This window comes from Mustelus asterias, unplaced genomic scaffold, assembly GCF_964213995.1.
Source record: "Mustelus asterias unplaced genomic scaffold, sMusAst1.hap1.1 HAP1_SCAFFOLD_79, whole genome shotgun sequence".
In the NCBI taxonomy this organism is placed as follows: Eukaryota; Metazoa; Chordata; class Chondrichthyes; order Carcharhiniformes; family Triakidae; genus Mustelus; species Mustelus asterias.
This window is the reverse complement of record NW_027590137.1, coordinates 386,677-407,277: the sequence shown is the minus strand read 5'-3', so window position 1 is coordinate 407,277 and position 20,601 is coordinate 386,677. Positions and strand designations below refer to the sequence as shown.

At 46.8% G+C, this 20,601-nt stretch overlaps 3 protein-coding genes across 4 annotated transcripts in view; 1 reads left to right on the top strand and 2 right to left on the bottom strand.

Annotated features, from left to right (window-relative positions):
* LOC144483836 (uncharacterized) overlaps nucleotides 1-20,601 on the bottom strand; it is a 284,619-nt gene that overhangs the window by 205,425 nt on the left and 58,593 nt on the right. The gene's annotated exons all lie outside the window — the stretch shown is intronic.
* Nucleotides 1-20,601, top strand: part of LOC144483798 (uncharacterized) — a 66,263-nt gene that overhangs the window by 20,548 nt on the left and 25,114 nt on the right. The window contains exons 3-4 of the mRNA XM_078202338.1: nucleotides 3,411-3,789; nucleotides 14,629-14,671. Coding sequence (XP_078058464.1) covers nucleotides 3,411-3,789; nucleotides 14,629-14,671 — 422 coding nt within the window. The remainder of the gene's footprint in view (nucleotides 1-3,410; nucleotides 3,790-14,628; nucleotides 14,672-20,601) is intronic.
* On the bottom strand, nucleotides 248-19,870 carry LOC144483818 (uncharacterized). 2 transcript variants are annotated; one of them, XM_078202356.1, is made up of 2 exons: nucleotides 19,817-19,870; nucleotides 248-2,595 (listed from the first exon to the last, which is right to left on the bottom strand). In XM_078202356.1, exon 2 carries the CDS (start codon nucleotides 2,263-2,265, stop codon nucleotides 1,018-1,020), a length of 1,248 nt encoding a protein of 415 aa, XP_078058482.1. In that variant the 5' UTR covers nucleotides 2,266-2,595; nucleotides 19,817-19,870; the 3' UTR covers nucleotides 248-1,017. The 2 variants fall into 2 exon arrangements, with proteins under 2 accessions (XP_078058482.1, XP_078058481.1); XM_078202355.1 differs by lacking the exon at nucleotides 19,817-19,870 and adding an exon at nucleotides 10,966-12,407.

Below are 20,601 nucleotides of genomic sequence, written 5' to 3'. Positions count from 1 at the left end.
GATAGTCCAGTCCCATAATGCCGCACATTTAATCTGCAGTCCTTCAGTTATAACAGAATATGTGGCTGTATGTAGCTGCCTCGGCCACGATCAGCGCCAACACTGCCTTCCTGAACTGCTATAATGCCGAAGGTGTAAGTACACCCACAGTGCTGTTAGGGAGGGATTTCCAGCTACACATTCCACACTTCCTCTCGACTGTGGGTGGATACGCGATTGAGACATTTCATTCAACTGCACTCAAGCTGAGTTGTTCAAATCCCTTTATTGTACGGGACAATATATTCATGATTTCTTTAAAACAGAAATTAAACATTCCCATTTGATTTCAGGTATTAACATATTCTGTTAGTTTGTTCTTTATTGTCAATGTCAGGCTAGGGTTGTTCCCCTTGGAGCAAGGAGGTTGAGGGTAGATTTGATAGAGGTGGACAAGATTCTGACAGGTTTAGATAAGATGGACAAAGAAAAGCTGTTCCCATTAGCTGACGAGAGAAGGACGAGGGGGACACAGATTTATGGTTTTGGGTCAGAGAGGAAGGGGGGATGTGAGGAAGAATATTTTGATGCAGTGAATGGTAATGACCTGGAACTCGCTGCCTACGAGGGTGGAGGAAGTGGAGACAGTAAACAATTACAAAGGAAATTGGATGAGCATTTGGGAAGTTTCAAACAGAAATAGTAACTCTTAACTTCCTCACACCCTGTCACTCTGTGATCCGTGTGAAATCTGAAACCAGGTATTCGCAACAAGACTCAAAGAGCATCAGCCCACTGGAGGCAAAGTCATGAGACCGGCCAGTCCAGCAGAAAGAAACCCTCCGACCCTCCCCATTGACCAACTGTGAGAATGAACAAAATGCAGTCCTGGATGTAATTGAGAGCAGAAACAATAACAGCAGAATCCAACCCCTGGAATCACTCATGAGCATTTTGGTGTCTCAGCAGGGCGGATGAAACTCTGAAACCCTTCCCACACTGAGAGCAGGTGAATGGTCTCTCCCCAGTGTGAACTCGCTAGTGTGTCCGCAGGGTGGATAATTGACTGAACCCCTTCCCACACTGAGAGCAGGTGAACGGTCTCTCCCCAGTATGAAGGCGCTGGTGCGTCTGCAGGTTAGATAATTGACTGAACCCCTTCCCGCACTGAGAGCAGGTGAACGGTCTCTCCCCAGTGTGAACTCGCTGGTGCTTCTGCAGGTTGGATAATTGACTGAACCCCTTCTCACACTGAGAGCAGGTGAACGGCCTCTCCCCAGTGTGAACTCGCTGGTGAGTCCGCAGGGTGAATAAATCAGTGAATCCCTTCCCACACTGAGAGCAGGTGAACGGTCTCTCCCCAGTGTGAATTCGCTGGTGGGTCTCCAGCTTAGCTAATTGACTGAACCCCTTCCCACACATAGAGCAGGTGAAAGGCCACTCCCCAGTGTGAACTCGCTGGTGTCTCCGCAGAGTGGATAAATCAGTGAATCCCTTCCCACAATGAGAACAGGTGAACGATCTCTCCCCAGTGTGAACTCGCTGGTGCTTCTGCAGGTTAGATAATTGACTGAACCCCTTCTCACACTCAGAGCAGGTGAACGGCCACTCCCCAGTGTGAACTCGCTGGTGAGTCCGCAGGGTGAATAAATCAGTGAACCCCTTCTCACACTGAGAGCAGGTGAATGGTCTCTCCCCAGTGTGAACTCGCTGGTGCGTCTGCAGCTCAGCTAATTGACTGAACCCCTTCCCACACATAGAGCAGGTGAACGGCCACTCCCCAGTGTGAACTCGCTGGTGTCTCCGCAGGGTGGATAAATCAGTGAATCCCTTCCCACACTGAAAGCAGGTGAAAGGTCTCTCCCCTGTGTGAACTCGCTGGTGTCTCTGCAGGTTAGCTAAATGACTGAACCCTTTCTCACACTGAGAGCAGGTGAACGGCCTCTCCCCAGTGTGAACTCGCTGGTGTCTCTGCAGGTTAGCCAATTGACTGAACCCCTTCTCACACTGAGAGCAGGTGAACGGTCTCTCCCCAGTGTGAACTCGCTGGTGTGCCTGCAGGCTGGATGACCGAGTGAATCCCTTCCCACACTGAGAGCAGGTGAAGGGCCTCTCCCCAGTGTGAGCTCGCTGGTGTCTCTGCAGCTGGGATACCCGAGTGAATCCCTCCCCACACTGAGAGCAAGTAAATGGTCTCTCCCCAGTGTGGCTGTGCCGATGATCTTCCAGCTCTGATGGGGCTCTGTATCTCTTCCCACAGTCCCCACATTTCCATGGTTTCTCCATGGTGCAGGTGTTCTTTCCTTTCTCTTCAGTTGAACACTCGTCCACACACAGAACAGTCCCCCCACCCCCGCTGTGAATGGTGTGATATTTATTGCTGTATAACTGGTTAAAGCTCTTGAGTCAATGCACTAGAACACACTCACTCCAGTGTTGCAGCGTGTTGGCACTTTTCCAGTCACACTGATGTTTGAAATCTTTTCAAGTCACCAGACCGGACAACCATTTCTCCTTGATTTAAAGGCCGATGATATTCAGGTCCCGAGGAATATGACTCTGTCAGATCTAGACACAACGTCTGAGATTTCGGTCTGTGATTCCTCTTTCAATTTCCTGTAAAACAAGTTTGCAGAGGTCATCAGTGTCAGTGCAGGATAGAAATTCAGAACAGACAATTCTAATTTCTATGGAACATTCTTTCCTCCCTCCAGACTCGAAACATTGGCTCTATTCTCTCTCTATCTGGGGGATAGCGTGCGAAATGATGCTGCGGTAGATCAGCCAATTCTCAATGAATGGTTGAGGCAGTTCGATGGGCTGAATGGCCAACCGCAGCTCCTGTTTCTTATGATTTGTGTGTGGTGGACAGGAAGCAGTGAGCATGGATCTGTCAATCAGCCTCAATCAGTACCTTCAGGAGAATTGGGAGGGTGAATATTAGATACAGCAGAGTGAGAATGGAGGGAGAGTGTGTGGGATGGAGATTCACAGCTTTGGGGATGAGAGAGGAAAGAATGTTCATTGGAAATTAGAATTGTCTGTTCTGAATTTCTATCCTGTGCTGACACTGATGATGTTTGTAAATTCCTTTTGCAGGATATCAGAAGGTGAAGATTTAAAGACGAATATCAAACCAAACCTCACATCAAAATCTAACATAGTCACTCAGTTCATTGGGACCTGAATATCATCGAGCTTTGAATCTAGAATGGAAATGTTTCTCTGCTCTGTCTGCTTCAGGAGATTTTAAACATCAGTGTAACTGGAAAAGCACCGAGACACACACACACTGAAACATGCTCACACCTGAGTGACTGTGGAAAGAACTTTAACCAGTTAAACAGCCTGAAAATACATTGCAGCAGAGAGACCGCACCCATGTTATGTTGTAACTGAACTAATTGTCAAGCCTGGAGAGTCACAAGGACACCCGCACCATGGAGAAATTGTGTAAATGTGGGGACTGTGGGAAAGGATTCAGGTTCCCATCTGCACTGGAAACTCATCGGCACAGTCACACTGGAGAGAGACCATTCACCTGCTGTGTGTGTGGGAAGAGATTCACTCAGTTATCCCATTTACAAACACACCAGGGAGTTCACACTGGGGAGAGACCATTCACCTGCTCTGTGTGTGGGAAAGGATTCACTCGGTTAAACAATCTGCTGACCGACCAGCGCATTCACACCGGGGAGAGACCGTTCACCTGCTGTGTGTGTGGGAAGGGATTCACTCAGTTGCCCAACCTGTTGAGCCACAAGGTCACTCACACCCAAGACAGACCCTTTAAATGCTCTGACTGTGGGAGTGGCTTCAAAAGCTCTCGAGAACTGATGGTCCACCAACCCATTCACACTGACGAGAGACTGGTTAGCTGCTCTCACTGCACAAAGAGGTTTAGGAGGTCATCCACACGGCAGAGACACCAGCGAGTTCACACCGGGGACAGACCGTTCACCTGCTGTGTGTGTGGGAAAGGGATTCAATCGGTCATCCAACCTGCAGCGACACCAACAAGTTCACAAGTGATTGCAGGGGTTGGATTCTTTCTCTCTCAATCTTTCTCTCTCTCTCTCTCTCAGCAGATTCGATGAATGATTGAATCCCTTCCCACAAGTGGAGCATATGAACGGTCTCTCCCCGGTGTGACTGCGTCGATGAGATTCCACCCCAGATGGGGCTCTGAATCCCTTCCCACAGTCTCCACATTTCCATGGTTTCTCCATGGTGTCTGAGTCCTTGTGTCTCTCCACAATCAGTGCACTGGAACACTCTGATACGGGTGTGAGAATCTCAGTGCTTTTCCAGTCAAAACCTCTCCTTCCAATATACACTGAAAGCAGTTTACAAAAATCATCACTGTCAGCACATGATAGAAATTCAAAACAGACAATTGTAGTTTCTATGGAACATTCTTTAAATCTCCACCCACGCCCCTCACACATACACTCTCTCTCTCTCATTCCATTTAGCATTCTGCGGCACGGTGGCACAGTGGTTAGCACCATCAGCTCCAAGTTCCCCTCCAACCCACACACCATCCTGACTTGTCTGACATCCAGGACTAAGAGAACAGAAGTTTCACCCATATAAATACTGGGAAGTCTGAACCCATTGTCTTCAGTCCCCACGACAAACTCCACTCCCTGTCGGAGCCGGAACCAGGCTGTTCACAACCATGGTGAAATATTTCACTCCAGGATGAGCTTCCAGCCACATCATCATCAAGACTGCCTATTTCCACCTCAGTGACATCGTCCGACGCCACCCCAGTCTCAACTCATTAGACCATAAGACACAGTAACAGAATTAGGCCACTCGGCCCATCGAGTCTGCTCCGCCATTCAATCATGGCTGATATTTTTCTCATCCCCATTCTCCTGCCTTTTCCCCATAACCCCTGATCCCCTCATTAATCAAGAATCTATCTATCTCTGTCTTAAAGACACTCAATGTCCTGACCTCCACAACCTTCTGCAGCAAAGAGTTCCACAGATTCACCACTCTCTGGCTGAAGAAATTCCTCCTCCTCTCTGTTTTAAAGGATCGGCCCTTTAGTCTGAGGTTGTGCCCTCTATTTCTAGCTGTTCCTACTAGTGGAAACATTCTCTCCACATCCACTCTATCCAGGCCTCGCAGTATCCTGTAAGTTTCAATAAGATCCCCCCTCATCCTTATAAACTCCAATGAGTACAGACCCAGAGTCTGAACTGTTCCTCATAGGACAAGCTCTTCATTCCAGGGATCATTCTTGTGAACCTCCTCTGGACCTTTTCCAAAGCCAGCACATCCTTCTTTAGATATGGGGACCATAACTGCTCACAATAGTCCAAATGGGGACTGACCAGAGCCTTCCGCAGCCTCAGAAATATATCCCTGCCCTTGTATTCTAGGCCTATCGACATGAATGCTAACATTGCATTTGCCTTCCTAACTGCCGACTGAACCTGCACGTTAACTTTAAGAGAATCTTGAACAATGACTTCCAAGTCCCTTTTTGTTTCTGATTTCCTAAGCATTTCCCCATTTAGAAAATACTTGTTGTCTCCATTCCTCCTTCCAAAGTGCAGAACCTCACACTTTTCCACATTGTATTCCATCTGCCGCTTCTTTGCCCACTCTCCGAACCTGTCCAAGTCCTTCTGCAGCCTCCCTGCTTCCTCGTTACTACCTCTCCCTCTACATATCTTTGTATCATCTGCAAACTTAGCAACAGTGCCTTCAGTTCCTTCCTCCAAATCGTTAATGGATATTGTGAAAAGTTGTGGTCCCAGCACTGACCCCTGAGGCACACCACTGGTCACCGGCTGCCATCCTGAGAAAGATCCCTTTATCCCCACTTCTGCCTTCTGCCAGTCAGCCAATCCTCTATCCATGCCAGGATTTCACCCTTAACACTATGGGCACTTAACGGATTTAACAGTTTCCTCTGCAGCACCTTGTCAAAGGCCTTCTGGAAATCTAAATAAATCAGGTCCACTAGTTCTCCTTTATCTAACTTCTTTGTTACCAGATACGATCTAAGGAGATCCATCAAAGATGCCAAAAGACAATACCGGACCAAGCTAGAGTCCCAGGCGAGCCACACCAACCCCCGCTGACTATGGCAAGGTCTGCAAGACATAACAGGCTACAAGATGAAGGCATGTAAAATCGCCAGCTCCAACGCACCCCTCCCTGATGAGCTCAATGCATTCGCTTTGAGCAAGAGGTCAGTGAGAGCATGCTCTCCCCCTGGAAGCCCTGGAAGAACCTGTATCTGGGGTCTCCATTGCAGATGTCAGAGCAGCTTTCTTGAAGGTCAACCCACAGAAAGCAACTGGCCCGGATGGGATACCCGGACGGGCATTCAGATCCTGTGCGGATCAGCTGGCAGAGGTATTCACAGACATCTTCAACCTCTCTTTACAACAATCTGAGGTCCCTATCTGCTTCAAGAAGACTACCTTCATCCCGGTACCGAAGAAAAACCAAGCAGCGTGCCTTAATGACTATCGGCCGGTGGCTCTGATATTCATCATTATGAAGTGCTTCGAAAGGTCAGTCTTGGCACAAATCAATTCCAGCCTCCCGGACTATCTGGATCCACTACAGTTTGCCTACCGCCGCAACAGGTCCACAGCAGATACCATCTCCCTGGCCCTGTACTCAACCCTGCAACACGTAGATAACAAGGACACCTATGTCAGACTCCTATTTGTTGACTACAGCTCAGCCTTCAACACTCTTCTTCCCATGAAACTCATCTCCAAACTCTGTGGCCTGGGTCTCGGCACCTCCCTCTGCAACTGGATCCTGAACTTCCTCACTCACAGACCACAATCAGTAAGGATAGTCAACAACACCTCCTCCACGATCATCCTCAACACCGGTGCCCCACAAGGCTGTGTTCTCAGCCCCCTATTATACTCTTATACACCTATGACTGTGCGGCTAAATTCCCCTCCAATTCGATTTTCAAGTTTGCTGACGACACCCCAGTACTGGGTCGGATTTCAAACAATGATGAGACAGAGTACAGGAATGAGATAGAGAATCTCGTGAACTGGTGTGGCAACAATAATCTCTCCCTCAATGTCAACAAAACAAAGGAGATTGTCATCGACTTCAGGAAGCGTAAAGAAGAACATGCCCATGTTTACATCAATGGGGACGAAGTAGAAAGCGTCAAGAGCTTCAGGTTTTTAGGTGTCCGGATCACCAACAACCTGTCCTGGTCCCCTCGTGTTGACACTATAGCTAAGAAAGCTCACCAACACCTCTACTTTCTCAGAAGACTAAGGAAATTTGGCATGTCAGCTACGACTCTCACCAACTTTTACAGATGCACCATAGAAAGCATTCTTTCTGGTTGTATCACAGCTTGGTATGGCTCCTGCTCTGCCCAAGACCGCAAGGATCTACAAAAGGTCGTGAATGTGCCCAATCTATCACACAAACCAGCCTCCCATCCATTGACTCTGTCTACACTTCCCGCTGCGTCGGCAAAGCAGCCGGCATAATTAAGGACCCCACGCACCCCGGACATTCTCTCTTCCACCTTCTTCCTTTAGGAAAAAGATACAAAAGTCTGAGGTCACGTACCAACCGACTTGAGAACAGCTTCTTCTCTGCTGCTGTCAGACTTTTGAATGGACTTAACTTGCATTAAGTTGATCTTTCTCTACATCCTAGCTGTGACTGTAACACTACATTCTGCACTCTCTCGTTTCCTTCTCTATGAACGGTATGTTTTGTCTGTATAGCGAGCAAGAAACAATACTTTTCACTGTATGATAATATATGTGACAATAATAAATTATTATTGGAGGACGCGGAAAGTCTGCAGAGAGATTTGGATAGGCTGAGCGAGTGGGCGAGGATCTGGCAGATGGAATAGACATTGGCAAATGTGAGGTTATCCACTTTGGAAGAAATAATAGTAAATTGGAATATTATTTAAATGGAGAAAAATTACATTGTGCGACTGTGCAGAGGGACCTGGGGGTCCTTGTGCACAAATCGCAAAAACTCAGTCTGCAGCTACAGCAGGTGATCAAGGTGGTGAGTGGAATGTTGGCCTTTATCGCGAGGGGGATAGGATATAAAAGCAGGGAGGTCTTGATACAACTGTACAGGGCACTGGTGAGGCCGCAACTGGAGTACTGTGGGCAGTTTTGGTCCCCTTGTTTGCGAAAGGATATATTGGCCTTGGAGGGAGTGCAGAGAAGATGCACCAGGTTGATACCAGAGATTAGGGGTGTAGCTTATGAGGAGAGATTGATCAGATTGGGTCTGTACTCGTTGGAGTTTAGAAGGCTGAGGGGTGATCTTCTCGAGACGTATAAGATAATGAAGGGGCTGGATAGGGTAGAGGTAGAGGTAGAGACATTCTTTCCACTTAGAAGGGAAACCAGAACTAGAGGGCACAGCCTCAAAATAAGTGGGGGCCGGTTTAGAACAGAGTTGAGGGGGAACTTCTTCTCTCAGAGGGTAGTGAATCTCTGGAATTCTCTGCCCATTGAAGTGGTGGAGGCTACCTCGTTGAATATGTTTAAATCATGGAGTAGATAGATTTCTGATCGCTCAGGGAATTAAGGGATATGGGGAGCAGGCGGGTAAGTGGAACTGATTCGCTTCAGATCAGGCATGGTCTTAAGACCATAAGACATAGGAGCGGAAGTAAGGCCATTCGGCCCATCAAGTCCACTCCACCATTCAATCATGGTTGATTTCAACTCCATTTACCCGCTCTCTCCCCATAGCCCTTAATTCCTCGAGAAATCAAGAATTTATCAATTTCTGTCTTGAAGACGCTCAACGTCTCGGCCTCCACAGCCCTCTGTGGCAATGAATTCCACAGACCCACCACTCTCTGGCTGAAGAAATTTCTCCTCATCTCTGTTCTAAAGTGACTCCCTTTTATTCTAAGGCTGTGCCCCCGCGTCCTAGTCTCCCCTGTTAATGGAAACAACTTCCCTACGTCCATCCTATCTAAGCCGTTCATTATCTTGTAAGTTTCTATCAGATCTCCCCTCAACCTCCTAAACTCCAATGAATATAATCCCACGATCCTCAGACGTTCATCGTATGTCAGGCCTACCATTCCTGGGATCATCCGTGTGAATCTCCGCTGGACCCGCTCCAGTGCCAGTATGTCCTTCCTGAGGTGTGGGGCCTAAAATTGCTCACAGTACTCCAAATGGGGCCTAACCAGTGCTTTATAAAGCCTCAGAAGTACATCCCTGCTTTTGTATTCCAAGCCTCTTGAGATAAATGACAACATTACATTTGCTTTCTTAATTACGGACTCAACCTGCAAGTTTACCTTTAGAGAATCCTGGACTAGGACTCCCAAGTCCCTTTGCACTTTAGCATTATGAATTTTGTCACCGTTTAGAAAATAGTCCATGCCTCTATTCTTTTTTCCAAAGTGTACGACCTCGCACTTGCCCACGTTGAATTTCATCAGCCACTTCTTGGACCACTCTCCTAAACTGTCTAAATCTTTCTGCAGCCTCCCCACCTCCTCAATACTACCTGCCCCTCCACCTATCTTTGTATCATCGGCAAACTTGGCCAGAATGCTCCCACTCCCGTCATCTAGATCGTTAATATATAAAGAGAACAGCTGTGGCCCCAACACTGAACCCTGCGGGACACCACTTGTCACCGGTTGCCATTCTGAGAAAGAACCTTTTATCCCAACTCTCTGCCTTCTGTCTGACAGCCAATCGTCAATCCATGTTAGTACCTTGCCTCGAATACCATGGGCCCTTATTTTACTCAGCAGTCTCCCGTGAGGCACCTTGTCAAAGGCCTTTTGGAAGTCAAGATAGATAACATCCATTGGCTCTCCTTGGTCTAACCTATTTGTTATCTCTTCAAAGAACTCTAACAGGTTTGTCAGGCACGACCTCCCCTTACTAAATCCATGCTGACTTGTCTTAATCCGACCCTGCACTTCCAAGAATTTAGAAATCTCATCCTTAATGATGGATTCTAGAATTTTGCCAACAACTGAGGTTAGGCTAATTGGCCTATAATTTTCCATCTTTTTTCTTGTTCCCTTCTTGAACAGTGGGGTTACAACAGCGATTTTCCAGTCCTCTGGGACTTTCCCTGACTCCAGTGACTTTTGAAAGATCATAACTAACGCCTCCACTATTTCTTCAGCTATCTCCTTTAGAACTCTAGGATGTAGCCCATCTGGGTCTTGTTGAATGGCGGGGCAGGCTCGAGGGGCTAGATGGCCTACTCCTGCTCCTATTTCTTATGTTCTTAAATCAAATCAGATGGAGAAATTTCATTGGTCTGTGGAATTCTCTACCACAGAAAGCACTGGAGGCTGGGTCATTTAATAAAGATGTGGAGATGCCGGCATTGGACTTGGGCAAACACAGTAAGAAGTTTAACAACACCAGGTTTAAGTCCAACAGGTTTATTTGGTAGCAAAAGCCACTTCCCGGTGTGGCTCTTTCTACCAAATAAACCTGTTGGACTTTAACCTGGTGTCATTTAATAAATTCAAGGCTGAGTTAGACTATTTTTTATCTGAGGGAGGCAGTCAGCATAATAGAATTAATCAGATGAGCCACGAGTTTATTGAATGACAGAGCAAGGTCAATGGGCTGAATGGCCTACTCCTGACGCTAACACACTGATGGTCTCAGGATGTCCACACAGTCTCTGCAGCAGCTCCGTTTACCAGGGCCTGTCAATCAATCACACAATCATTTTCTCTCCTGGGGACCGGGACCCCGAAGCCCCGCCCCCTCTCTGTTGCGTCACCAAGAGGGCCACGCATGCGCTCCGCTCCTTGCTGGACCAAGATGGCGGCCATTAACCTGGGCCTGCTCCAAGAAAAAAATCCCCAAAGCAGCAAACCCGGGACCCGCGGGGTCTTATTCGGGCCTTCGGCTTTCAGCAAGTGTTTGTGAAGCCTCCGATCCCTCCCCACCCCGACTCCCGGCTAATTCCTCCCTCCGCCCCACTGATTCTCACCAGCTGAAGAAAAGCGTCTGCCGCACACAAGCATCCGAACAAGTGACACTGCGCATGCTCTAGATGCAGCATGGAGCCTGCGCCCTGGTCTCTTGTGAAGTAAATCAGGCACTTTCAAACCCACGGGGAATGCTGGGTAACAACAGGACCATTGAAAAACCAAATAGCAACAGAAAATGGATTTGTTACTAATTGAGATCAATTAATAAAAATATTAAAATAAATTATTGGTTTTAGTATTGTCACGTGTTAGTATATGGTGAAAAATATTGTTTCTCACGTGCTATACAGATAAATTGTGAATTCTGTGAATTGTGAATGTGTCTATTGTGAATGGGCACTCTGCTGTGCTCCATTTCTCGAAACCATGCATGCAGCACAGGAGCACAGTGGGTAGCATTGCTGCCTCACAGCACCAGGCACCCGGGTTCAATTCCGGCCTCGTGTCACTGTCCGTATGGAATTTGCACGCTTTCCCTGTGTCTGCGTGGGTTTCGTCCGGTTTCCTCCCACACTCCAAAGATGTGTGAGTTAGGCTGATTGGCCCTGCTGAATTGCCCTATCGTGTCAGGGGACCAGAAGTTGTAACGTGCACAGGGTAGGACAAAGAACAACAAAGAACAGTACAGTACAGGAAACAGGCCCTTCGGCCCTCCAAGCCCATGCCGCTCCTTGGTCCAACTAGACCAATCGTTTGTATCCCTCCATTCCCAGGCTCATGTGACTATCCAGGTAAGTCTTAAACGATGTCAGCGTGTCTGCCTCCACCACCCTACAGGACCTGGCTGGGATTGGTGTCAGTGCAGGTTCAATGAGTTAAATGGCCTCCTTCTGCAGTGTAGGTATGAAAATACTGCTATCTTCTGGAACAATGGAGAGTTTTTCAAGTTTTTTCCTTCTAGTTCCCCTGACTCTCATTCTCAGAAGATGCAGACACTGGCTGGGTTCAAAAATCAGAATTAGTAGTTCCTCTGTCATTACTACTTTATTTGTGATTATTACTTTGTTGTGTCTATTACTTGATTCCCTATGATGTGGAGATGCTGGCATTGGACTGGGGTGGGCACAGTAAAAAGTCTCACACTACCGGGTTAAAGTCCAACAGGTTTATTTGGAATCATGAGCTTCCAGAGCGCTGCTCCTTCATCAGGTGAGTGATGAAGGAGCAGCACTCCAAAAGCTCATGATTCCAAATAAACCTGTTAGACTTTAACTTGGTGTTGTGAGACTTGATTCCCTATGACAGTAGTATCATTACTAAAAATCCGCCGCAACAGTTAACACAGAAATCTGAGGGCATTGTCATCACAGCCTTTCAAACCATTAATAATAGAATCATCAGATATTCGGTTGTAATTCTCTCTATGAAAATCTCTCTGGCAAAATAAATATGGCTTCTCCACAGTAGAAAGGAAATCATTCACTCATCAATCCAAGCTCAGAATGCATGGGGATATTGCTGGTAAGTGTCCAGGACAAATTGCTATTTGTAAGATGAAGGTACATCAGCAGCAGGAGTTAGTGAAGAGGGTGATGGTAATAACTAGGCAAACTGACTCAGCAGGAAAGCTGCTCTAAAGGAGATTCCATAGGATCCACCCAAAACACAATCGTTGGCACCAGTACGACAGATTCCAGTTAAACCTGACTGGTTTCGGTGCAGGTTCAATGAGTTAAATGGCCTCCTTCTGCAGTGTAGGTATGAAAATACTGCTATCTTCTGGAACAATGGAGAGTTTTTCAAGTTTTTTCCTTCTGACCCTGACGTGAGTATGGCCAAAGATACCACACACCATAGGAAAGCCTTTCCTTCATCCCTCACAGCAAGTAAGAACTCATCCATCCTACATGATGAGGTTTTCTATCACAAGGATGTGATGTGTATCACAAAGATGGTTAAAACCTTTTTTAGTTACATGGATTACATACATTGTTGTTGGATCATAGCATGGTATATTTCTGTTTTGAGTCCTCGATATTATATCCAGGTTGTGTATCTCACCAGGCTTCCACACCCCATCATTACTCTACAGACTCATGGCCAGTTTCTTCAGAATCTCCAACAAATCTTCACATCCTCCCTGCTACAGACAGTGGAAAAGATGGATCCTGCCCATCTCAACACCTCCAGGGAGAAACTCCCACACAGTACACTAACTGTTCAATGTGAAATGAAGTAATGTTAAAAACATTGTTATAAAATGAGGCCAGGTGGCAAATTGGGAAGGTACATTTGATGTTCCAGATAGATTGGGGAAAAGCAAAACTTATCTTAGCAAATTGGAAATGAGGGAAGGAAACACACCATGAAGGCCAGTGAAAAGGTCAGGTAAACTGGATGGAGAATAAACGCAATGAAGTTACTGTGAAAATCCCCTAATCACCACACTCCACCGCCTGTTCGGGTACACTAAGGGAGAATTTAGCATGGCCAATGCACCTAACCAGCACATCTTTTTGGACTGTGGGAGGAAACCGGAGCACCCGGAGGAAACCCAAGCAGGAAAGGGGAGAACATGCAGACTCCACAAACAGTGACCCTGATTTTATCAACAGGGACAAGATATGGATGGTAGTCATGATCCTGGACTGTGTCCAGGCTGAAGTTCTGTTCTTGCCATATGATCCCCACGCAGATTGTCTTTCTGAGCTCCAGACAGGTGATAAACACTCAGGATGGCAAGACAAAATCTACACCAATGTCTCAAAACAAAGCTGGATTATTTCACATTTATTCAAAATATTAAACTGTAGCAAAGTTAAAGTGGTGATTCGCATCAGAAAGAAAATTTGACTCTCTGAACAAACATGGTTCAATCCTGGATATGATTAAAAGCAGCAGTGACAGCTGAAGCCAATCTCTGCAGTCACTTGGGAACTTGCTGCTGTCAACACAGGTGAGAAGAATGGATGAATACTTTCCCACACATGGAGCCAGTGAATGACCTCTGCAGTGTCAATTAATTGGTGTTTCAGCACTTCACATCTGCTTTTAACTTTCTTCTCACATTCAGATCATTTAAAATAACTCTTTTCAGTGTGAACAAGTTGATGTTCAGTGAGACAGTATGACTGAGCGAATCCCAGATTAGGGTTTGGAATACACGGCCTGAGAGTGTGATGGAGGCAGGTTCAGTTGATGCATTCAAAAGGGAATTAAGAATGTTCCCAATTGTGGGGGAGTCCAAACGTAGGGGTCGTAGTTTGAGGACGGTAGCACAGTGGTTAGCACTGCTGCTTCACAGCTCCAGGGTCCCGGGTTCGATTCCCGGCTCGGGTCACTGTCTGTGTGGAGATTGCACATTCTCCTCGTGTCTGCGTGGGCTTCCTCCGGGTGCTCCGGTTTCCTCCCACAGTCCAAAGATGTGCGGGATAGGTTGATTGGCCAGGTTAAAAATTGTCCCTTAGGAGTCCTGAGATGCGTAGGTTAGAGGGATTAGCGGGTAAATATGTGGGGGTAGGGCTTGGGTGGGATTGTGGTCGGTGCAGACTCGATGGGCCGAATGGCCTCTTTCTGCACTGTAGGGTTTCTATGATTCTATGACAAGGGGTAAACCTTTTCGGACTGAGGTGAGGAGAAATTTCTTCACCCAGAGGGTGGTGAATGTGTGGAATTCCTGATCACAGAATGTAGTTGAGGCCAAAATGTTGTCTGATTTCAAGAAGAAATTAGATATAGCTCTCGGGGCCAAAGGCATCAAGGGATGTGGCGGGGGGGCGGGGGCGGGGGGGGGGGTGGGGAGGTTAGATCAGGATATTGAATTCGATGATCAGCCATGATCAAATTGAATGGCACAGTAGGTTCGAAGGGCTGAATGGTCTACTCCTGCTTCTAGTTTCTATGTTATCTGAAAAGGAAGAATGTGCAGGATTACAGGGAGAAGGCGGGAGAATGGAATTAGGCGAGTTGTTCATTCGGAGAGCTGGTGCACACATGATGGGCCAAATGGCCTCCTTCTGCATCAAAACTATTTGGTGATTCTGGTGAAATCCTTAAAAACTGAAAATGCTGGAACAAAACTCAGCAGGTTCAGCAGCATCTGTGCAGAGAGAGAGAAACAGAGTTAACATTTCAGGTCTGTGACCTTTCCTGTGAACTGGGGAAAGCCAGAAATGTAACAAGTTTGAAGAAAGGGGCGGGTGGGACAGGGACTAAAGGAAGGTCTGTGAGAGGGTGGAAGACAGGAGAGATTGAATGAGAGAAAAGTGAATCACCCCCAGAGCCAAAGGGAATGGAGATGGAGCAAGAGAAGAAAGAGGGAAACAGAAGCTGTGCCTGGAGCAGGGGGGGCTGCCGACTGAAAGAAAGAAAAATGAAACAATCAAAGAAAAAGAAACAGAACGGGCTGAGAGTTTACTCTCTGAAACTGTTGGACTGAATGTTGGGTCCAGAAGGCCGTAAAGTGTGGAGGGGATGGGTCAGTGGGAGGATCTTCTCCTGGACCTGCTCTAGACCCTGGTTAGAACAGTAATCCAGGGTGGGTGGGGCTGAAGGGGGTGGCGGGAGTCACTCTGACAGATCTTCTGTGGTCTTGTCTGTGCCCAGGTGACCCTGGAGAGGGAGATTCTATCGGGGGTTTGTTGCTGATTAGTTTGATTTAATCACAAGTTTGGGGAAACGAGAGGAAAGAATGTTCCAGAGAAACTGGAATTGTCTATTCTGAATTTCTATCCTGCACTGATAGTGACACTGACACTGTCAACTCTTTTTACAGGGGATTAGAAGGGGAGGATTTACTGATAGAAAACTCAGATCAAACATCTGACAGTCACTCATTTCATCAGGACCTGAATTTCACAGACGTTTGGCACAGAAGGCCATTTGGCCCATCGTGTCTGTGTCTGCTCCCCAAGTGAGCATTAAGGCATAGTGCCATTCTCCTGCCTTTTCCCCATGCTAGTGAATTTCATAAGCTATCCAGCTCTTTGCTCCCCCAAGAGACCAGATGAAGATTTTCGGAGTCTAAAATTGCCCTTTATTCAAGTTAAAGCAGGGCAAACTGGTTTCCACACACATGGCGACAGACTGCCAGAACAAAGGAATACTATTGCAATTATACCTTTAGGATCAACTACAGGTAATTAACATACACAGATTGAAATTGTACACTGATTTAAAGGTACTCACTATCCAATCACAACTAATAGTTCTGATTACTTCATTTGTTTCCCACAGTGATGTTTAACCAATTACAGCAACTCTCCCCTTGCCTAATTGAAATATCCAATTATCAACAGGGCACGTACACATAGCTACATCATCAATAAACACATGTCTATGGTCCTTGACGATCTGGCACCCTGAGTGCTGACATATGACTTCTATCAAAACACTGCAGTCTTGGGCTGTTATCTGAAAGCAGTGATGTTGTAGTTACAGCCTCTTGTGGCCTATCAAAGCCCCCTTGTCTATTGTTTGTGCAGCTGTGCCTTGCAGCTCCAGCAGTTTCCCAGGAACTTTGCTGCATTGAATGATTTTTAACCCTTTCACCATCTATTAGTCCAGTGGACCTTCTCCGAACCATTTCTTACGCATTTACATCCTCTCTTAAATAAGGAGACTAATAATACTCCAGATGTGACCTCACCAGTGTTCTGTATAAACGAAGAATAACATCCCTTCTTTTGTAATTAATTCTCCTCACAATAAACAATAACATTCTATTAACTTTCCTGATTACTTGCTGTACCTGCCTTTTCTGATTCATGCACAAGGACACCCAGATCCCTCTAAATCTCTCACTGTTTAGACAATATTCTTTGTATTTATACTTCCTGCCAAAATGGACAATTTCGCATTTACTCACATTATACTACATTTGCCAGTTCTTTGCCCACTCACTTAACCTATGTCCCTTTGTAGCCTCCTCACATCCTCTTCACAACTTATTTTACTAATTATTTTATATCATCAGCAAATTTAGCAACCATACATTCAGTACCTTCATCCAAGTCATTGAAATAAATGGTAAAAAGATTCCAGCATTGAACCCAGTGGCACACCGCTCATCACATCCAGCCAACTAGAAAAATACCTATTTATGCCAACTCTCTTCTTCCTGTTAGTCATAGAGTTATACAACACAGAAAAAGGCCATTCGACCCATCATTTCTATGCTGGTCAAAGACAAATCATCAAACTATTCTAATCCCATTTCCCAGAACTTGGACCGTTGCCTTGCATGTCTTGGTATCGCAAATGCACTTCTAAATAAGCAACAAAGAAAATTACAGCACAGGAATAGGCCCTTCAGCCCTCCAAGCCTGCACCGACCATGTTGCCTCACTGAACTAAAACCCCCTACCCTTCTGGGGGTCATATCCCTCTCTTCCCATCCTATTCATGTATTTGTCCAGATGCCCCTTAAAAGTCACTATCGTATCTGCTTCCACTATCTCCCCTGGCAGCGAGTTCCAGGCACCCACCACCCTCTGAGTAAAAGAACTTGCCTCGTACATCTCCTTTAAACCTTGCCCCTCGCACCTTAAACCTATGCTCCCGAGTAATTTGACTCTTCCACCCTGGGAAACTAACTATCCACTCTGTCAATGCCCCTACTAATCTTGTAGACTTCTATCAGATCGCCCCTCAACCTCTGTCTTTCCAGTGAGAACAAACCATGTTTCTCCAACCTCTCCTCATAGCTAATGCCCTCCATACCAGGCAACATCCTGGTAAATCTTTTCTGTACCCTCTCCAAAGCCGCCACATCTTTCTGGTAGCGTGGCGACCAGAATTGAACACTAGATTTCAAGTGCGGTGTAACTAAGGTTCCATAAAGCTGCAACATGACTTGCCAATTTTTAAACTCAACACCCCAGCCGATGAAGGCAAGCATGCCCTGTGCCTTCTTGACTACTTTCTCCACCTGCATTGCCACTTTCAGTGACCTGTGTACCTGTACACCCAGATCCCTCTGCCTAGCAATACTCTTATGGTTTCTGCCATTTATTGTATATTTCCTGTCTTTATTAGACCTTCCAAAATGCATTACCTCACATTTGTCCAGATTAAACTCCACCTGCCATCTCTCTGCCCAAGTCTCCAACCGATGTATATCCTGCTGTATCCCCTGATGGTCCTCATCACTATCCGCAATTCCACCAACCTTTGTGTCGACCGCAAACTTATCAAACCAGTTACATTTTCCTCCAAATCATTTATATATATTACAAACAGCAAAGGTCCCAGCACTGATCCCTGAGGAACGCCACTGGTCACAGCCCTCCATTCAGAAACGCACTCTTCCACTGCTACCCTCTGTCTTCTTTGACCAAGCCAGTTTTGTATCCATCTTGCCAGCTCACCTCTGATCCCATGCGACTTCACCTTCTGCACAAGTCTGCCATGAGGGACCTTGTCAAAGGCCTTACTGAAGTCCATGTGGACAACATCCACTGCCCTACCCTCATCAACCATCTTCGTCACTTCCTCCAAAAACTCGATCAAGTTAGTGAGACATGACCTCCCCTTCACAAAACCATGTTGCCTCTCACTAATACATCCACTTATTTCCAAGTGGGAGTAGATCCTGTCTCGAAGAATACTGCCCAATAATTTCCCTATCACTGAAGTAAGGCTCACTGGCCTGTAATTACCTGGATTATTCTTGCTACCCTTCTTAGACAAAGGAACAACATTGGCTATTCTCCAATCCTCTGGGACCTCCCTGTAAAAAGTCTCACAACACCAGGTTAAAGTCCAACAGGTTTATTTGGTAGCAAAAGCCACTAGCTTTCGGAGCGCTCGCTGCTCCTTCGTCAGGTGAGTGGGAGATGTGTTCACAAACAGGGCATATAAAGACACAAACTCAATTTACAAAATAACGGTTGGAATGCAAGTCTTTACAGGTAATCAAGTCTCAAAGGTACAGACAATGTGAGTGGAGAGAGCGTTAAGCACAGGTTAAAGAGATGTGTATTGTCTCCAGACAGGACAGTTAGTGTGATTTTGCAAGCCCAGGTAAGTCGTGGGGGTTACAGATAGTGTGACATGAACCCAAGATCCCGGTTGAGGCCGTCCTCATGTGTGTGGAACTTACCAAGCATTCTCCAACGCTTGGTAAGCGTTCCCCAAGGCGGCCTTCACGACACATGACAACACAGAGTCGCTGAGCAGAGACTGATAGCCAAGTTCGCACACAAGAGGACTAACTGTCCTGGCTGGAGACAATACATATCTCTTTAACCTGTGCTTAGCCCTCTCTCCACTCACATTGTCTGCACCTTTAAGACTTGACTACCTGTAAAGACTCGCATTCCAACCATTATTTTGTAAATTGTGTCTTTATATGCCCTGTTTGTGAACAGAACTCCCACTTACCTGATGAAGGAGCAGCACTGCGAAAGCTAGTGGCTTTTGTTACCAAATAAACCTGTTGGACTTTAACTTGGTGTTGTGAGACTTATTGTGTTTACCCCAATCCAACACTGGCATCTCCACATTTTGGAAATATATCGCCGTTCCTTCACAGTCGCTGGGTCAAAATCCTGGAATTCCCTCCCTATCAGCAGGGTGGATGTACCTGCACAACATGGACGGCAATGGGTTCAGGTCCCATACATCACAAAGGTAGACACTCCTGCGCCCCCTACAAACATGGCGATCGCACCTGCGCCCTGCTGCACATTGCCCCTTCCAAAGATGCCGGCCGCACATGCGCACTGATAGACATTGCCACCAACAGATTGGCGGCCGTCAGCCCAGGCCCAACACGACAAGTTGCGCCTCCAATTTGGTACCAACAGGGCGCCCGAGAAGTTATTTTCCGAAGTTTGGGTTGAACAACATGTTTACGAAGCCTCTCCACCCACCCGCCACATTCATCGCTCTCCGCGCGCCGCTCTCTACCTTGAACTGATCTCAGCTCCGAGTTAAAACCGTCCGTCCGCCGCCATTACCCGCACTGCGCATGCTTCAGACCCCTCCCCTATTCACTCTGGTTGGAGGACCAGCCGCTCCTGCTCGGTCCTCCAGCCCCGCCCCCTTTTCCTATTGGTCCAGAGCTGCCGTCAATCAGTCCCCGGGCATTGTGACGTTGGGCACGCGCAGTGCGGCTCATGTCCAGGGACAGGCGCTTGTTTGTCTGATCTTCAGGCGGGAAGGAAGCGGATAAGCGGAGGCAGCGTTAGGGGCAGTGGGTGGGAGGGGAGGCTCCACACACCCAGTGGAGGCTTCAACACCCCCAATAAGGAACTAGCGGCACCGCCTCAACACCCAACACAACGGCAGCTGCAGCGCTTTCTCCCGGGGACAGGCCCCACTGGACAAATGTGGCTTCAGGAAGGAAATGCAGCAATGGGTTTGATTTGATTTATTGTCACATGTACTGGGATACAGTGAAAAGTATTGTTTCTTGCGCGGTATACAGATAAGTCATACTGTTCATAGAGTACATAGGGGAGTAGGAAAGGAGAGAGTGCAGAATATAGTGTTTCAGTTACAGAAAGGGTGAAGAGAAAGATCAGCTTAATATGAGGTAGGTCCATTCAAAAGGAGCAGGCTTTGGAGAGGGTACAGAAAAGATTTACCAGGATGTTGCCTGGTGTGGAGGACATTAGCTATGAGGAGAGGTTGGAGAAACTTGGTTTGTTCTCACTGGAACAACGGAGGTTGAGGGGTGAACTGATAGAATT